Source organism: Pseudorca crassidens, chromosome 20 (genome assembly GCF_039906515.1).
Source record: "Pseudorca crassidens isolate mPseCra1 chromosome 20, mPseCra1.hap1, whole genome shotgun sequence".
Lineage (NCBI taxonomy): Eukaryota > Metazoa > Chordata > Mammalia > Artiodactyla > Delphinidae > Pseudorca > Pseudorca crassidens.
In genome coordinates, this window is record NC_090315.1 from 43,697,186 (window position 1) to 43,717,800 (window position 20,615).

The 20,615-nt window shown below is 37.2% G+C and overlaps 1 protein-coding gene across 4 annotated transcripts in view; it reads left to right on the plus strand.

The window, feature by feature from the left end:
* LRRC36 (leucine rich repeat containing 36) overlaps positions 1–20,615 on the plus strand; it is a 53,615-nt gene that overhangs the window by 7,015 nt on the left and 25,985 nt on the right. For all 4 annotated transcript variants that reach the window (XM_067718724.1, XM_067718727.1, XM_067718725.1 and 1 more), the window contains exons 2-7: positions 928–1,055; positions 3,879–4,071; positions 4,865–4,961; positions 7,338–7,426; positions 18,125–18,252; positions 20,252–20,303. In XM_067718724.1, the coding sequence (XP_067574825.1) occupies positions 928–1,055; positions 3,879–4,071; positions 4,865–4,961; positions 7,338–7,426; positions 18,125–18,252; positions 20,252–20,303 (687 nt within the window). The remainder of the gene's footprint in view (positions 1–927; positions 1,056–3,878; positions 4,072–4,864; positions 4,962–7,337; positions 7,427–18,124; positions 18,253–20,251; positions 20,304–20,615) is intronic.

Below are 20,615 nucleotides of genomic sequence, written 5' to 3' on the forward strand. Positions count from 1 at the left end.
ATGTATATAGCACCATGTGTCAGGCACTATTCTAAGTTTTGTATACATACACATATATATGTATATATCTTTATATACACACATATATATTCATTTAATCACTACAACATCTTGTGAGGTAAGTACTATTATCTCCATTTTACAGATAAGGAAACTGATGCACAGAGAAGTTAAGTGACTTGTATAAGGTCACAGATCTAGTACATTGTCCATTGTATCAATGAACTGCTGCTTAGGCCATCTAGTTCTACTCTTCTCCTGATGGGCTCTTTGACAGTTTTCTTTTTCTCCTTTTCCTCCCTCCCTCCCTCCCTTCCTTCCTCCTAAAACTTTCCTGTGATTGACATCCTTCTGGTCTACATTATATATCCTGGCAAAATGTTGTGAGTATTATCTATAGGGCTAAATCCTCGCAGTGGGATTGCTGAATTTGTTTGTTTTGAGAACTTTTGGAGACTTTTACTACATCCTTCAGGGTAATTAGAGAACTCAAGGGTTCTGTAAAACCAAGGCTTGGCGTCACTGCGTAAGACCATATTGATGCTTTTTTTGCGTGGGCCTCTCACTGTTGTGGCCTCTCCCGTTGCGGAGCACAGGCTCCGGATGCACAGGCTCCGGATGCACAGGCTCCAGATGCACAGGCTCAGCGGCCATGGCTCACGGGCCTAGCTGCTCCGTGGCATGTGGGATCTTCCCGGACCGGGGTATGAACCCATGTCCCCTGCATCGTCAGGCGGACTCTCAACCACTGCGCCACCAGGGAAGCCCCATATTGATGCTTTTAAAAGGATGATCTGATCTTCTTATGAGCCTTGAATGTAGGATCTTTCACAGATGAGACACAGGAGGAAGGAAGGCCTGTTTTCAGTGACTCTGCTCTTTATCCAAGCCGAGATGATAATATATCTACTGATGATCTCTTTTCAGAACTGGTGGAGTCTCTTTCACTGCAGGGATCTTACGCTGGAAAAATCCATTCCATTGGTGATGCCTTCAGAAATTTTAAAAGTCTCCGATCCTTAGATTTATCAAGAAATTTGATCACTAGCCTGAAGGTAAGTTCTACATTCTATGACCAGTCAGTTTATTTTTTTGATGGGAAGAAATAAAAGGTAGATAATATCAGCCTGGGGAATATAGCATCTTCCTTTTAAATGTTTCCAAACTAAATTTTACTATTCACTGTGAAATTCTTTTATGTTTGACATTTTTTTATTATAAGATATTGGGAAAAAATTCCTTTTATACTGAGAGAAAACTATATTAAACTATCACTGCTTAGGGCAATAGTACAATTTTTAATGTGTGTTAAAAAAATTATGAGGAGCACTGTTAAAAGTACAGATTCTTGGGAATTCCCTGATGGTCCAGCAATTAGGACTCTGCTTTCACTGCTGAGGGCTCAGGTTCAATCCCTGGTCAGGGAACTAAGATTCTACAAGCCATGCGGCATGGCCAAAAAAAAAAAAATAATAAATAAATATATAATAATAATAAAAGTACAGAGTCTTAGTCCCTATTCCGAGAGAGACTCTAAGTTAATAAATCTGTGGTGGGTCCAGGGCATTCCCAGGGGATTCTGATGATGTTGGTGCATGGCCTAAGTTGCTACTGTGAGTTTTTTCTAGGAGGGGGAGGAGATGATGGTCTTAAAAACAAAAATTTCCATGCCAGGAGGTGGTGGTGCAGAGGGCAGTTTAGGAAAGTAGGTGGGAGCATGCTTAAGCAGAAAGTGTGAGGATTAGCAAACACACAGAAAGAGCTCTACAAATATAAATGCCCACACACACAGAGATGGAAGTTTTATTTTCTTTGCATAGACCCCCAAATGGTATTTCTTCCACTGTTCCCTTTTTGCCCAGCTATGGGGCTGTCTTGATAAAGCCGTTCTGTGCAAGACTGAAGGTGAAAGACAGATTCTATCCAGGATTGGTTAATGATCTAGATTATTCCTCCAGTTTTGCATTTCTTAGGGGAAACTTGTTCAACAATACAAATTAGACCCAATCTCAAGGTCTAAAACTAAGGGCCCCAAAAGAAGAAATCCAAGCTAGATCAAATTTCCAACTAGGATTCTAAAAGCAGAAATTCCAAGTTGAACTAGGTCTTTAGACTCTTTGATAACAGCCCTTTGTATTTGGCCCACAAATTTCAGAAAGTATTAGTACAGAGTTATTTAGGTCTCCTCTTCTCATATGTATTTTTATCTGATTGCTCTTTTCAGACTAAAAAAAATTGAGTGAACATTGCTGTCATTTGCTTTTTTACTCTCTTTTGTTCCATTTCTGTAAATTGGCTGAAAACTGTTGTGAAGATTAATCAAATTAGCACGTGTAATCAAATATTACATATATAAGGCTCCTGTAGTGTTTGGCATATAGGAAGTACTTAATAAACGTTAGTTTTACAAATTTTTTTTCATCTATGATTTATCTGCATGTATTCATCTCTAGCAGTTCTGAATCATTTTGCTTAATTTTCCCAGGGGAGAAATGTTTTGTGTTTAGTTCTAGTGTAGCGTTGGGGAATACATGAATTTATGCCAACTGGGAAACATGAGAGGAGGATAAGAATTGTTTCCTTGACTTTTACAATGAGACATTAAAAGATTACTTGAGCTGGGACATCAGACACATTTAAAGACAGTCCTAATGGTGTACTGCCCTGAGAGTGAGGCCAAAAGCACTGATAAATATTCCCAACCATTGACCCTTTCACAATGTAGAAGTTAGTGGAACTGAAAAAAGCCAGAAAGAAATGCATCCAACTGTAAACAGTGTTCTATTCAGAAATGTTTTGAATATATCTTTGAGTTTTCTAAACTTCCTGCAATTATAAAAAGGTTAATTTTAAATGAGAGGAGAATAAAAACATTATTTTATAAATACATGATGGAAAATAATTTAACCTTTCTGAAATAACTCTCAATGACAGAGTTCCTTTTATGGTAACCATTTTTACTACTAACAGTATGTGATTATACATATATGTACATGTTTTGAAATATTGTCCTTAAATTTAGTGTTGGGCACAAGCACCTAACTAGTCAAATACATGAAAATTAAACAATTATTTTCAATAGTAAGTTTTAGCAAAGGAGAAAAATTGTGGCTTTTCTTCTCCAGTGTCCCAGTTCTGATTGTACTGTTGCTAGAGAAGTGGGGGGAGGGGGGTGGGGTTGCTAAGTCCACAGAAATAGAACAGAAGAAGGCAGAACATTTCTACCAAGGAGAACTGACTGATTGGAGGATGGGGAGCTTGTAGGGTGGCAGTAACTCTGAAGGGGGAAACAAGGACAAAAGGGGCTCTTGACTGGTCCAGGAGGGAAGACTTGGAGATCGCATTGTTTTGTTTTGCCATATAGTCCATTCACCCTAAAAGTGAGGTCTTGAGATATAAGAACATATACATACACACTTAATTTTTTTCCCTGCCGTTCTCCCCAGAACCATCTTTCTTTTGCCTCCCTCCCTCCCCTTTTAAATTGAGGTGCTCCTGGGGTCAGGAGAGTGGTTATAGCAAGGGTGAGAGAAGTGCAAAAGTGACTTGGCCTGGCTACCACTGAGAAGGATTGGATTGGGAGAGTGATGGGGGGCAACAAAAGTAGAGAACTGACCGCAGATATTTGGATGTCAGAGCTTATAAAGGAGGAAATGTATGATATCTATGAATTATTTAATGTATAGCACATCCAGTGCCCATGGGCTGCAGCATTCTTATTCTCAGGCAAGTAAATGGGAATTTCAACCCTGCCTTTCTCATGGGTGTCTCAGGTAACTGTTTAAGGATGGAAAGTAATAGTTGTATTTCCATCTTTATCTGTGAGATTCCTAGTGCTTCCCAATGTGCAGTTTCACAATGTAGTCTTTTCCTTGCAGGGCATCCAGTATTTATGTTCACTCCAAGACCTGAATTTATATTATAACAACATTCCTTCCTTAGTGGAGGTGTCCCGCCTACAGCCTTTAACCTTCCTCAAAGAACTAGATTTGAGACTCAATCCGGTTGTCAGGAAAGATACAGATTATAGGCTCTTTGCTGTGTACACGCTACAAACTCTGGAGAAACTGGGTGAGACCCTCCTCCCCTGTTCTTTGCCCCAGAATCTTACTTTAAACCAGCTGCCTCCTAACCTTTTGGATGTTGGCCCAGAATATGCACTGGCAGGATATATTTGTTTATTAGTCAATATTTATGTAACTCTTTTGTTTTGGCGGGATGTATGACGAGTCCTTTTATTGTTTATTGAATGACAATCTATGATTTTATCAGTTACTTCCAGCTTTAGTTTTCTTCGGTTGATGGTTTCACCACCACTTCCTCCCCAACAAAAAGTTTCCAGGTTGAGATTTATTTTTCCAGGTGCCCCAACTTTGTAACTGAATTAGCAATAGAAAACGAATACAACAACTCTTTGGGGCTTAGTTGTCAAGGAACAATAAATATTCCTTCAAATGAGTTAGTCTGTATTTCTTTATAATTTTATTGTTGAGTATACATTTCTTATTGATATAAACTTCTATGTTACATGCCCCTGGGAAAGTTATTATAGAGGAACTAAGAAAAGTCTTTCAGAAATGGTGTAACTTTCAGCCTTAAGATTAGGCCATTTGGATTGTTTGCTGCCCAAGCTGTACTTTGCTGCAGAGGTAGTTACACTTATGTGGCAGTTGTTGCTATGGTGTCCCTGTAGTCTCCCTGAGTTACTAGTGCTCCAGTGACAACATAATAGCATTTATTCTGTGACCCATCTCTAACAAAAGATGAGACTGATCTTTAGTTTTTACTCTGTGAATATGCTTTTCTGACCCATAACTGTTTACTCCAAAAAGAAACATGCTCAGACCACGGTTTTTGCCTCTAGATGACCGAGCCATACGAGAAAGTGAGAGAAAGGCTGCCAAGCTGCATTTCAGTCAGCTGGGTAACAATGAAAATTTTCTTTTAGAGGTGGAAAAAAGGTAAGATTTTTTACAAAAATTTTTTTTAGTTTGGTTCTGGACAGAGAATAGTGAATTCCTGCTTAACTTTCTTCATTTTGCAGCAGAAATCTCTACAAGTTGTAAGAAGCCTCAGATCAGAAATGAAAGTATCTATGCAACATTTTGAGATTTATCTGGGGTGAGAATCTGGCCCTCAGTGGAACATTTCTGCTTTCTTGAACTATTGGGTCTTCTTTGGATATAATCGTTGTACATTCTCTAAAGTTGTTGTTCAAAGTTTATAGATAGGGATATTATGGTATTACTTATCATCCCCATAAGTGTATACCAACCCTTTCTTGGTAGAGTTATAAATCAGTACATGGTCTTTTCCCATTGAATTAGGAGGATTACGTTACCATGGGCAGGGTCGTTAGAGATAAATTTGTTAAAGAATGATAAGGGAAGCATTTCTGTACAAAACCAAAAGTAAATGGACTTTTAAGCTCTAAAGTATCTGAACGGTAGATTTTTTTCTATTTCTTATTACCAAAATTCTATCAGAGTAAGGTACCATATTTTCTACCCCAAAACTCATGCTTTTAAAAAAAAGTTGCTTTATTATTTTTGAAAAATAGAAGTTTATTATAAACAATTTAAATAATACAGAAGTACAGGGAAAAAAAGTCAAAATCACCCCATATTTTGCTACCGAGTTAACTACTAGTAATGTTTGGTATGCATCCTTCCAGACATCTGTGTACCTATATACACATGTAGATATATCTGTTAGTACTTTTTTCTGATGGTAAAAGTAATGTGGGTTTATTGTTGAGACTATGGAAAGTAGAGAAAAAAACAAGGAATAAGCCACTCATAATCCCACTACCCAGAAATTAATACTAATTATATTATGGTAAATATCCTCTTAGTCTTAGGTATATGTGTGTGTGTGTGTGTGTGTGTGTGTGTTTTGTGTGTGCATGTTTATATATTATAACAATATATAACATTATATATTATACAATCAATATGTAAATATAAAATAATAAATATATTACATTTATTTTATAGTAATTTTCTTCCTATACATACCTTTTTTAATTTGATAAAATATGAAAATATCCATACAACATTAAATATTCTTCCCCAGAATGTTTTTTATTTGTTTACTTCTATATTGTCTTTCCCCTCCACTAGACCATAAGCTCCATGAGAACAAAGACCTTGCTTGTCTTGTTTACTGCAGTATCCCTAGTGCCTAGAACAATGTCTGGCCCATATAAGGTGCTAAGGAGTAATTTGTTGAATGATGAATGAATGAAGTCAGTGCCTGTTGGCCTGGGATCTTGCCTGTTTCCACTGACTTTGCCTGTCTCTGCTCTGATCCATTATATATTTTATAATGTAATCCTCAGAGAGCAGCCTTAGTTCCCTATTTCTTTAAGCTCCCTTTTTTTTAAAGTCAAGTTTATTGAGGTTAATTTACATAGATTAAAATTCACCCTGCTGTAGAAAGAAATGGAATATGTCTTAAAAATTATTTGTATATGTACTTTGTAAATTAATTCCTATTTTATATGCATTGGGGTACCTTGTTTACTATAGAAATCCAAAGATGAGTTAATGTATAACTGAATAAACTTACTAGTGAGGCAAATAATTTTCACCACTATATTTCTGTTTAGTTACCTTATAGTGACTGCAAAAACAGAGGTAAAATGTTGCTCAAGTGCCTGGTATTAACATTAATGCTTTATAAGCTCTCCAACCTTGGGTGAAGGTTTTTTTTTAAAGCCTTTCTGAGTCCCAGGTCCCCCAACCTATAAAATGGTGATAATAGATTAATAGGAGAGCTTTTATGATTAAATGAAATGGTGGGTGTAAAGTGCCTGGCTTATAGTCTAGGCTGTCTGTACTTACTGTATTTCCCAATCTGTACTTCCCAATCTTACTATACTACATCAACCAAGTGCAAACACTTGCCTTTCTTGTCTCTTTTTCAAACTAATGGCTATAGTTGTCTCCATTATAATTCTTGGTAGAAGAACCTTCTTTTCTGTGTCCTAACTATGAGTTTTTTAATACAAAAGAAAATATTATTATTTTATAATATGAAATACTATTCCCTCAATCACCCAGACCTAAGTTTGTGTCAAGAAAACAGAGTAAGTTCTGAACTTTCTGGCTTTCATGCTTTTAAAGCTGAACTAGAGTGTCTTTCTCTCTCATTATTCCCAATAAAAATATGACTTTTTAAAAAATAGCTTTAACTGAAATATTTGTGAAAATAATATGTTCTAGAGCATTTGAAAAAAGAAATCTGATCACCCTGAAATAATGTTTTCTAAATAGCCTTTACTGGTGCTCTCAGAAGCTTCTTTTGAGTTTTAAATAAATTATTCGATGTGGTAGCTCTAGGGAGAAGACAGTGAAAAACTGTGTAGCAAATGAGAGCACTGCATCAAAAGTCAGCACTGATGTTGATGACAGGATTGAAATTGGTAAGTTTTCCCTTTCTGATCACAAAATGATTAAAACATTAGTTGTTTCTGTTTTCATGGCCAATCTTGAGTAGGATGAAGACGAAATAGTTGAGAAATAACACACACTTGAAGAAAGCACAAGATTTAGTGGCTTGTATTTTTCCTCTTTTCTTTCACTGCCAGAAGGGCCCTATTTACTGAGTAGGCCTAAGCCAAAACCCATCAAAGTGCACAAGCTGTACTCAGTTCAATTTCACTTACATCACTTTATATCATTAAGCCATCCTGAAAATTGCATTACTGATCTCCACAGGATTCATTAATCAGAGACTCAGGACTCATCTGCATCAATGCAGCTCACACCATTAGCCTTCTGGGCTTCTCCACCTTGAACCTTTGCAGCTACAGAATCTCTTGTGTTTGTGCTATATTCTTGGGGATTGTTGCCCGTACACACTATTGGTAATCCAACGTGAATAAAGTGGTTATGCCACATTAATGGTCATGCCACAGGCTAGGAGAAAGCTTTCCATTGGAGAAATTGCATTCAATGTGCCCTTATAGATTAATTTGGTACTCATCAGATGACCTTTTAATTGAGAAAACTTTCTTTTGTATCAAGGCCTCTGTCCCTTTGAAGGGTCTGTTGAATTATATACAAACTCTAAAAATTAATCCTTAAAATCTCAACAATAACTAATAGATTGACTATGCAGTTTAGACATTAAGAGTTTTCAGTTTGTAACATACAATATTTTATTTCCTGACTTCTTATCTATGTAGACATTAATTGACAAGTTATTTTCACAGTATTTCATGGTAAAATAAGCCATAGTGAGGTATGATTTTTATTTTCCTTTCTTGGAAGTCTCAGCACATGTAAGTCATGGACCATGGATTGCTCTACTTCATCTTAAACAGCATTTTTTATATTTCAAAATTGATGAAATTCTATTGTAATAATTTTGGGAAATACTGAAAAGCATGAAGAACAATATTTTAATCACTCAGAACCCTGTCCCCTAAAGAGAATCCCAGTTAATTTGGTATATAGCTTTCTTGGTTTTTTTCTAGGTACAAGCATTTATATATCCATTTCCAGAAAGACAAAGATACACTAAAGCATAATTTGACTGCCTTTATTTGTATGAGCTGAGTTAAATTTCATTTATATCATATTACATCATTAGCACACACAGAGTCCCTCCATGAATTATAACGTTTTAAAGTGCACGGTCTTTACTGAGAACAAACTGCTTTACTAGACACAGGGCCTATTTCTAAAGGTTCTTGGAAGCTCCAGCTGTTGCTGGAATTTTTTTTAACGTAAAATTTATTTTGCCATGTTGAAACGTTAAAGAGCTTTGCTTTCCCCTGAAAATTATGTTTGTGCTAGATCCCTGGGGAGTGTTGCCTGTAAGCACTGTTGGTAATCCAACATGACTAAAGTGGTTATACCACGTTAATGGTTGTGCCACAGGCTAGGAGAAAACTTTGTGAAAAATATTTCCCACTAGCTCAATTGTTCAAAACAGTGCTTTCTACCAATCATTTAGGATGACAGGGAAACTCACTGTCATGGATCCTCATCCTAGTCTCCTAACCACATAATCTTTGACTCTTTCAGAGTTCCCTCTCTCTTTTCCCATACCCCTAAAATAAGCAGACCTAGGCTATGCCTTCAGACTCTCTTATTTCTCTACTCTTTGCCCTATTGATCTCATCTATTTCCACAGCTTGCTTTATTTCCTCCCTGTAGATGACTCTTAAATATGTTGGTCTAGCTTTGACAACTTGTACCAGTTTCTCTGCACCAGTCCCCCATTTCTGTTGACCAACTATTAATATACACTTGGAATCACCACTGAATAATTTTCCAGCCCCTCAAGCTAAACATGTTAGAAAACCAAATGAACCCCTTTCCTCCAGCCCTAAACAGCTCTTAGGGTTTCATTAGTGTTACCACCACTTTCCCATTGCTGAGGCTCAGAACCAGAGCGGGGGTTGATGCTGCCCCTCCCCTAAAGTCCAGCTGAATGTTCATACCTTACACTATGATTCACAATTAACAAGCCTTTTCCCTTTTCTAATAGTCTCTTAACAGGCATGCCTAATAGCTATCATTTACTGAGTATAGACTCTGGGCTAGGCCCTGTGTATTGTCTCATTTAATCCTCACAACAATCTTGAAGGTGGTTATAATTATCCTTGTTTTACACGTGAGGAAACTGTGGCCCAAAGAGGTGAAATAACTTGCTCTAATTATACAGTAAGTGGTAGAGCTGGGATTCAAACTCTAGTCCATCTGTCATCAAAGTCCTCTTAAACATTACACCATGCTGCCTCCCAGTCTCTTCTTTCATTCTCTTAAAACTCAGCTGTGATTATTATACTTGCCTGCTCAAAAACTTGCATGACTCCCACTCACCTACTGAATTAAGAGTCCTTAATCTGACCCACAGGGCTTCTCTAAACAGTGGCTGCAGGTTATCTCTTCAACCTACCCTGAAACCTTATCTCCTGTTTCTCAACTACAGTATCCAATGCTTCAATCAAACCAAACCACTCCCTCCTTCTCACATAGTTCTTCCTTTTTCTCTCTTCTGCCCCTGAACTAATGCTGTCCCCTCTGCTTGGAATGCTTGAATCAAAATCCTGATCTTTCTTTATGACCCTACTCAAAGTCCATTCTTTTTAGTGAAATTTTTTGATTTCCCAACCAAAATTCTTTTCCTTTCTTTGTAGACTCACATAATTTATCTTCTAGAACATATATTCTGGAAATAGAAAATGTAGCCATTCCATGAATCACTTGCAACATAATTAGGATAATGAGACAAACATGAAAGAGCTAAGTAACACAATTTCAGGCAGTGCATATGAAAACACCAAATGAATGATTCAGATCAGTATTCCTCGAACTCAGGGTTGTGGACTCCTAGTCCAGGGATATACCTTAGAGGTCCATAGGCAATGTGAGACCCTTTAATTTTGTGCTTTTGTTTGATGCAGTTATGAAAAATATTTAAACGATGTAAAAGCAAAAATACTCTTTTGCAGTATTAGTCTGCTATTTAAAAAATAGAATATTTTTTAGAACAGCTTTAGATTTACAGCAAAACTGAGCAGAAGTACAGAGTTCCCATATGCCTCCTGCCTCCACACATGCAAGGCCTCCCCCACTACCAACATCAGGCATCAGAGTGGTGCTTTTGTTAGAACTGATGAATCTACAGTGACACATCATCACCCAAAGTCCTTAGTTTACTTTAGGGTTCATTCTTACTGTTGTACATTCTATGGATTTCGCAAATGTATAATAACATGTATCTGCCATTTTAGTGTCACACAGAATAGTTTCACTGCCCTATACTCTGTGCTCACCTAGCCATCCCTTTCTCCCCTTCTGACCCCTGGCAACCACTGATCTTTTTACCATCTCCATATATTTTTTAATAGATTTATTTATTTTTATTAATTTATTTTTGGCTGCGTTGGGTCTTTGTTTCTGCTCACAGGCTTTCTCTAGTTGCAGCAAGTGGGGGCTACTCTTCATTGCGGTGCCTGGGCTTCTTGTTGTGGTGGCTTCTCTTGTTGCAGAGCACGGGCTCTAGAGTGCAGTTAGTTGTGGCACATTTTGTTTATCCTTTCACTTGTTGATGGACACTTGGGTTGCTCCCATGTTTTAGCTATTGTGAATAATGCTGCTATGAACATGGGTATACAAATATCTCTCAAGACCCTGCTTTCACTTCTTTGGGGTTTGCACCCAAAACTGAAATTACTGGATCATATAGTAATTTTATTTTTAATTTTTTTTAGGAACTGCCATACTGTTGTCCATAGCAGCTGTACCATTTTATATTCCCACGAACAATGCGCAAGAGTTCTGATTTCTCTACATCCTTCCCAACGTTTGTTATTTTCTGTTTTTTTGATAGTAGCCATCCTAATGGGTGTGAGGTGGTATCTTGTATTTTTAAATTTGTATTTCCCTAATGATCAGTGATGTTGAATATTTTTTTGTGTGCTTATTGGCCATTTGTATATCTTCGTTTGGAGAAATGTCTATTCAGGTCCTTTGCTATTGAATCAGGTTGTTTGTTTTTTTGTTGCTGAGTGTTAGCAGTTCTCTATATATTCTAGCTATTAATCCCTTATCAGATATATGATTTGCAAATATTTTCTCCCATTCTGTGGTTGCCTTGTTACTCTGTGGATATTGTTTTTAGAGGCACAAAATTTTTAAAAATAAATTTATTTATTTTATTTATTTTTGGCTGTGTTGGGTCTTTGTTGCTGCGTGTGGGCTTTCTCTAGTTGCTGCGAGCAGGGGCTACTCTTCGTAGCAGTGCGTGGGCTTCTCATTGCGGTGGCTTCTCGTTGCGGAGCATGGGCTCTAGGCACGCGGGCTTCAGTAGTTGTGGCATGTGGGCTCAGTAGTTGTGGCTCGTGGGCTCTAGAACGCAGGCTCAACAGTTGTGGCACACAGGCTTAGTTGCTCCGCGGCATGTGGGATCTTTCTGGACCAGGGCTCGAACCTGTGTCCCCTGCATTGGCAGGCAGATTCTTAACCACTGTGCCACCAGGGAAGCCCCTTAATTTTTCATGATGTTCAATTTGTCTATTTTTTCTTTTGTTGCTTTGCTTTTGGTGTCACATTGCCAAATCCAGTGTCATGAAGCATTTTCCTTATGTTTTCTTCTAAGAGTCTTATAGTTTAAGGTGTTACATTTAGGTCTTTGGTCCATTCTGAGTTAATTTTTGTGTATGTGTTAGGTAAGGGTCCAGCTTCATTCTTTTGTATGAGGAATGAGTGATGGATAGCTGCTACTTTGCTAAGAACTGAATTAAGTAAAATTAACCCTAATTTACCTTCCACGTCTTCCCCCAGAAGTTGCAAGTCTTCAGTAGACTCCAGAATTCCAAAATAGTTACGACAGAATTCTGCCAGTGCAGTTGTTACCTAGGTGGGAGACAGATGCCAGATGCTTCTTACTCTGCCATCTTCCCCTGTCTCCACGGTTTTGCCTTTTCCAGAATGTCATATAGTTGGAATTGTACAGTATGTAGCCTTTTCAGATTGGCTTCATCTACTTAGTAATATGCATTGAAGTTTCCTTTGTATTTTTTCATGACTTGGTAGCTACTTTCTTTTTAGTGCTTAATAATATTCCATTATTATTATCCGGAATATTTGTTTATCCATTCACCTACTGAAAAACATCTTGATTGTTCCCAGGTTTGGGCAATTATGAAAAAAGCTGCTATAGACATCTATTTGCAGGTGTTTGTATGGACATAAGCTTTCAACTCCTTTGGATAAATACCAAGTGTTTAGTTCTGTGAGAAATTTGCAAACTGTCACCCAATATAATCTGCTTTTTAAAATATCTTTTTATACACTGAGTTTCTTAAATTGAAGTTTCTCAAACTGGATTCATATTTCAGAGTTTATGAGGATGTTGAGTTTGAGAAACACTAATGTAGATAGGCATATGCTATAGAGGCTTAAGGTGTGCTAGGAGCAAATGAGGAAAGGTTTTGTGGCAGATAGAAGTTCATTTCTCCCTCATATAGAAATCTAGATGGTGGCAGTCTAGGGATGTTATTGGGGGTTCTAAGAGGTGAATAAAGGATATAGTGGAGGGCAACTGTCAATCTCTGACACAATGGATGTGAGAGCAATTCAGCGAACAAGTGTATATCTACCGGAAAATCTTGTGTTAGAGGCTAGGCACATTAGGAAATGACACAACAGTGTCAGATCTTCAGATACTCCCACACCAGAGAGATTTATCATAGCTATTAGGTTACAAGTCAGGCTGAGACATGAGTTCGACTGTGATAGAGATAAAGAACTATGTGGGAGAGGCACTAGCAGTTAGTACTGACTGGGGACCTGGGAAAAGACTTCACAAAAAGGAGACATTTAGGTTGGGCATTCAAATAGAATTCATTGGGCATAGTTTGGTGTTAAGTGCATAGAGAAGTAGAAAAAACAGGTGTGACAGATTAGGAAATTGACTCAGCTTGTGACTGGAGCTAAGGTGCTTGACTAAAGCCAAGTGGCAAAGGGCCTCTTTACTAAACATTTTCATTTTATTCTCTTGAAAATGGGTAGCAAAGGTGTTTTAGGTGGTAAGCATGATTAAATGTGTGACAGAGAGATAACTCTAAATTTGAACAGTAGTCCCAATGGGAGATAATAAGGACATGTCCTGACATAGGGCAATAATAGTAGTGTGAATGCAAATGAGGAGGTACAGATTGATTAAATCATTGAGGATATGAAAAGAAAACTTGGAGATAAAACATTAAGTGTTTTTACCTGTAATGTTTTGCTAGGGAGTCCAAACTTCAAAGAGTTGAATTTTGAATGAAATACATATCAGGTATTTAAGGCGGAAAAACACAAGGTTACTTAGGCAGTCTGTTCATGATGGGAAAAACTATAATTTCCTTTCATTATTATAATATCTACAATGGCTATCATATATTAATATATATTATATACACTATAATATATATTATAATTTATATATACTAATAATATATGATAATATATATCATATATATTATTTCAAAAGTCGGGGATTAAGTTGTCCTCATTGGGGATAAGCAATTTAAAGGAAATAGCAAATCTTCATTTATTTTGGGTTTTTTTGTTTTGTTTTAAATATTTCTTTATTTATTTGGCTGCACTGGGTCTTAGTTGCAGCACGCAGGATCTTTATTGCCACGTGCGGGGTCTTTAGTTGTGGCGGACTCTTAGTTGCAGCATGGGGATCTAGTTCCCTGACCAGGGATCGAACTTGGGCCCCCTGCATTGGGAGCGCGTAGTCTTAACCATTGGACCACCAGGGAAGTCCCCTTCATTTATTTTGGAGGCTAGTGTTAGACCCATTATTTCTGCTCTCAAAATTTTATCTCAGTGGAATCTAGGGTACAAGATGTTTATGAGAGATCAATATCGAAAGGAAGGGGAGGAAGGAGAGTTGAGCAGAGGGACAGCTCTAGAGCAAGGACTGCCCCTGGGCCCCATTTGGTCACTGCATATGGACTGCCTCTGGAAGGGCATGACATCAGGAGGTAGTTCTCTGTAGCTGAGACACACTCTGAAGAGTAAATCAAGTCCTCCTTGAAAGGGATCTGGGTAGTACATCTCTGTTTCTACCTCAGATGGGTTGCAAGGTTTTTGGCCAAATGTGTGAAGCAGGGCCTCATCCATATAAGATTACTGGTAATTGAAGTAGCCAACTATTAGTTCTTTGCCACAAGCATCAGCATTATAAGCCATTTCTCTGTCATTAAAAATATAAAACAATTTTCAGTGGTAAAAAGATAATGAATTATGGTCCTATCACATTGGTTATATGGGTATAAAAACCTGGGCTGGACAACAATGTCATAAATACATTTGCTTTTGGAATTAAGTGTTGGATATATTTTACATCTGAAGAAAAAGAAGAAAATAAATTGAAGTATAAGACAAGAAAAAAATTATCTCAGAATGCAAATTGTTTCTTTTTCCTGATTTTTCCTGACTGTGGTACATGACATGCTTAGTCATAATGTAGCAGAGCAAGGTGTCGGTTTATCTTTTTCAGGAGTGAGCCTATATCTTGAATATGACACCAAAAGTGTAACAACCAAAGAAAAAATAGATGAGTCACACTTTATAAAAATTTAAAACTTTTGTGTTTCAAAGGACACTATCAAGAAAGTTAAAAAAGCTGGGGAATTCCCTGGCAGTCCAGTGGTTAGGACTTCGTGCTTCCACTGGAGGGAGCATGGGTTCCATCCCTGGTTGGGGAACTTACAAGATCCCTCATGCCGCGAGGTGTGGCCAAAATAATAATAATAATAATAAATTAATTAAAAAAACAAAGAAAGTAATAAAGTAACCCACAGAATGGGAGGCAATATTTGCAAATCATATATCTGACAAGGGTCTAGTATCCATTCTATACAAAAAACTCTTACAAATCAATAACAAAAAGACAAACAACCCAATTAGAAAATGGGCAAAAGATTGAATAGACATTTCTCTAAAGAAGTTATGCAACTAGCCAACAAGCACATGAAAGATATTCAACATCACTAGCCATCAGGGAAATGCAAATCAAAACCACAAGGAAGATACCATTTCACACCCACTAGGATGGCTAGAATCAAAAGGACAGATAACAAGTGACAGCAAAGATGTGGAAAAATTGGAACCCTCATACATTTCTGGTGGGAAAGGAAAATGGTATAGCTTCTTTGGAAAACAATTTAGAAGTTCCTCAAAAAGTTAGAGTTACCATTTGACCCAGCAATTCCACTCCTAGATGTATACCCAAGAGAAATGAAAACATATGTCCACACAAAGACTTGTACAGGAATGAAATCAGCATTATCCATAATAGCTGAAAAGTCTATCAACTGATGAATGGAGAAACAAAATAATGGCATATCCATATAAGGCATATTTTGCAGCCTAAAAATAATTGAAGTACTGATACATGCTACAATATTTATCTTGAAAGCATCATGCTACTTGACAGAAACCAGATACAAAAGTCAAACATATTATTCCATCTACATGAAATGTCCAGAATAAGCAAATCCTATTTGATGTTTGCTAGGGGCTGGCGGGGAGGAGAGAATTGAGAGTGACAGTTAATTTGGTTTGTTTTGGGGTGATGAAAGTGAAGGTGGTGATGGTTGTACAACTTTGTGAATACAGTAAAAATCACTGAATTGTATTCTGTAAAAGGGTGACTTACATGGCATGTACATTATACCTCAATTAAAATAAAGATTCCCCCCACCAAAAAAAGTGATTCTATAAAATTTGATAATTGATTGACATTTGAGATGAGAGAGAGAACATCAAAGAACAAGTTTCTATCTTGAGGGATTGGGTGAATAGGAATGCCAGTATTAAGACGAGGGTTAGGGATGGAGGTGAGGACCATCAGCAGAAGTAGGCCTGGAAGTGAAGATTATGAGTTCGATTTAGAAAATAATTGGGAATTCTCTGGTGGTCCAGTGGTTAGGACTCAGCACTTTCACTGCTGGGCCCAGATTCAGTCCCTGGTCGGGGAATTAAAATCCCACACACACAAAAAAAGAAAATACTGACTTTTTAGTTGTCTATAGGGCGCACTTTGGGGGGCAGTTCAAAAAACTTAAGTCTGGACATGAAACGACAGATCAGAGTTAAGAGATTTAGATTTAAGCTCAACCAGATTTGGGAGATAGCTGACACCAAAGAGAAGGTATGATAGCATCCAGCAAAGAGTTTGGACCTTGGGGGATTTGTTTGAACCAAGAGGTAGGTTGAAAGAAAAAGAACCTGTGAATCTAAAAAAGAGCATTAGCAGGGTAGAACAAAAACCAGGATGGAGCTGGGTCTTGGACACCTGGGAAGTTTGTGTTGTTCTGTAGGAAAGGGTTAAGAGGAGCCTTGAACCCAAAGTCACAGCTTACTAACCATTCTAATTTTCTACTAAGAATCAGGTTAAAATCAGCAATTTCTGCTTCACCTTGGTTTTTTTTTTTTTCCTGTGTTGCTACTGCAAAGGAACCACAGAACATAAACTTTGACAGCTTATGTCACTTTGAGAAATACAGTTCTGTCAAGTACAAGGGTGGAAGAACATCTTGTATTGAAGTAGTAGGACATTTCATTCCCAAAAGGCAACTCAGAAATAAGAAGCATTTTAGAGCTCCAAATGGACTAAAGGGCTGGATTTTTAAAAGGCTGGCTTTATTCTCACTCTGTATTCTCAGTTGCCCTGCCTTATAGTAGCTTTCTGTTGCCAGAGCCTAAACATGGGAACTAGCAGAAGAGCACACTGTTTGACTAAGGCCCAGACTTTGGAAACTATCTTAATTCTTATACAATCCTACTAGAGAAAAAAACCTCCCTAAACAGAAACCTCTTATTTTCATCCATGGGTCCCCCAGAAGACCCCAAATCCCAGAATTCTGCAATTAATAAGTATTGATCAAGGATATGCAAAAACTTTTGTACAAGTGTTACAATCTAATAGAAATCCTAACAAACTCTTTTTTGAGGTGGCCAGGATAGGATACAGTTTTTGTTTGTTTTTCCTTTCTATTTTTAAAGTTGTTTCTCTAATGGTAGACAAAAATACTGGGAAACCTAAGGATTTGGCATTCGTTTCTATGAAATAGGTCCTGATTAGTCTTTTTCTTTGAAAAAATGAGGAAATCAAGGCAGAAAGAAGCTGGTTTGAAATGATGAAGCTGATTTAAAATGACAAATCATTGCAGACTGTTGATTAAAGCCCTGGAGATGCCTGATGTCAGGAGTCTATTTCCAGCCATCTCCCCCTGTAGCTGGAGATTGTTGAATTGGTGTCAAAGTTTATTATATATTCACTTCAGAAGTATGCAAAATATTTGCCGCCTTCTTAATTTCTCTTGAGCATTTCATAATTGATGAAGCCATTTCATATCCATTGTCTTGTTTTAACCTCACCTCAACTCTAAGAGATAGGAAATTTAGATTTTATCATCACTGTTTTACAAGTGGAGAGATTGAGAGAGGTTAAGCAGTTTGTCCAAGTTCACGTGGTCTCCAAGTAGTGGCACCAGGACTAACTCTCAATCTTGTGACTTCTCTTCTAGTATCTTTCCATATGACGTGTTGCCTTTAAAGTCTGGTCAGTGCTTCATTGTATGCCTTTTCTTTTGACACAGGCTCAAACAAAGGACTTTTTATTCCCTTCCCAAACTGGGAAATAAAGGATTCCCCAACAAGTACTTCTGTAACCCAGGACAATGGTATACCAGATCAGAAATTAGACACTTTGCCACTGGGGACACAGGTAATGTACTCACTTTCCTGCTGATCTGTTGACTAATCAATGATTAATGCTAATAATCCAGTGGACTCTCAATTATTGTGAAGGTCTAAGAGGACTTTTTAAAATTAATTTTTATTGGAGTGTAGTTGATTTACAATGTTGTGTTAGTTTCTGCTGTACAGCAAAGTGAATCAGTTATACATATACATATATCCACTCTTTTTTAGATTCTTTTCCTGATAGGTCATTACAGAGTATTGAGTAGAGTTCCCTGTGCTATACAGCAGGTTCTTATTAGTTATCTGTTTTATGTATAGTAGTGTGTATATGTCAATCCCAATCTCCCAATTTATCCCTCTCCCCTTCCCCCTTGGTAACCATTAAGTTTGTTTTCTACATCTGTGACTCTAGTTCTGTTTTGTAAATAAGTTCATTTGTATCATTTTTTAAGACTCCACATATAAGCTATATATGATATTGTCTTTCTCTGTCTGACTTAAGAGGACTTTTTTGATGAAGGCATGTTAGACACTTTAAAAGGAAAGCACAAGACAGGATGCAAAGGGCCTTCTCCATTAATTTCAATCTCCCCTTTCCCTCTCCCCCAGTACCTGATCAGATGTAGTATATTTTTACATATAACTTTAGCACATTTTATGCCAGGCATTTTGGCACTCAAACAGGGATACAACTGTTACAGGTTTTGTCTGGTTTTCAGTTTTCTCCTCTCTACCCAATGTCTCCATTTCCTGTTACCTGGCTTCTTTACATTTTCTACCTCTGCCTTTTAATTACTGGATCTTAACATCTCAGGGGTGGCTCTCCCAACACTGCCTCTTCATTGAAGCACAAAAAAAAGAAAAGTTAAGCAGTAAAGATGGCATAGAAGTTGTGGGCAATGAAGAGGTAGAGATCATGCAAGATGAGGGAAGAATTAAAAATAAGTTTTTAGAGAAAAAAATTGGTGGGAGTCCATTACTTATTTATATGAATGAATATGATGCAGGAAGCAGAATTGACTACTTCAACTTCTCCTTTTGTCTGCATTTCTATTGATAAATTATGAGCAATAAGTTTGCTTAAAATAGCCAGAAGGAGAAAGAAGAGAAGGAAAGACTCTGATTAATCCACAGTTTGGATAATCAACACTGTACAAAGAAAAAGATAGTAAGATTTCAGGTTGAATTTATAATACCTTCATTTTATAAAAAGACAGATTAACATTTAGTTGGTTTCTTTGTTTTTGGAGATTCTACTTGGGTAATTTAGAAACTATTTCAATTACCATTTTTTTTAAAATTTGGTATTCTTTTAAAGGAAATGGAGACAAAATATACTATAATCTACAGTTAACATTAAATAGCACTTTTTAGATTAAAAACTTTGAAATTACTTCTTGAAGTGCGAGAGAAGAAGAAATTGAATAGCCTACTCTATGTCCTCTTAGTTTAAGAAATAGGAAGTAAGATTTCTTTCTCTGCATAACTACCAAAAAGATGCTGAATACTTGAAGATGATTTTGTAAAAAGCAAACTCTAGAAAGCTTTCTACTTTGTATCAATCCTTGCTTAATTATGCCTTAGATTAATTTTCAGCCTATTAAAAAGTTTCAGTAGCTCCCATGGTTGATACTCAGCTTTACTAGAGTTAAAATAAGTATGGGAGTTCTTCAAGCAGAAATAAGTTGGAAAAGGTGGTACCATCTAACTTCTATGCTGAGTTATCTAAAGCAGAGAAAATACAATATTTCACTGTTTGGTATGTCCTTTACCATCTAAGGATATTTTGTCTTTTCAAGGCATCTCCTTATCTGCTCCAGAGCAACTCTACAATCTCTTTGTATTGTGACTGTTTTAAAATAAGCTTAAATCTGGACCTTTGCTTGAAGATCTTTTTCCCTAGTTTGCAAGGATGGACTTGCTTACTAATAGGAAAGTATTCTGAACCTCCCTGTTCTAGTTAAACTCATGTCTGAATGCCCATTGACTCCCTTCTCCTAAACTTTCAAACTTTTTTTTAGATGCAGGAAGTGGCAAGAAAGGAGATACCAAGTGAGAATCACCAGGAAGATGGTAAATATTTTGCTTACAGTATTTTTCTCCACACTAGTCAGAGAAATCTAGGTGTGATGGGATTTGGGAGAAGATGGAGATGTCTCAGTCCTGGGAGACTACGTGATGAATTCTTTTCTGCTTTCATAAGGGGCTGCCCTGGATGCTTAGTGACCTGTGAGGTCTTTCAGGTTGAAGAGTGGATATTCTGACTTCCTTTGTTCTTGACTTTTTGTATTGGCTGACTATTCCTTGTTTCTTTTACCTTTCTTGCCTTCTTTTGGATTTATTATGTTTTTTGTTTTTGTTTTTGTTTTTTTTGCGGTACGCGGG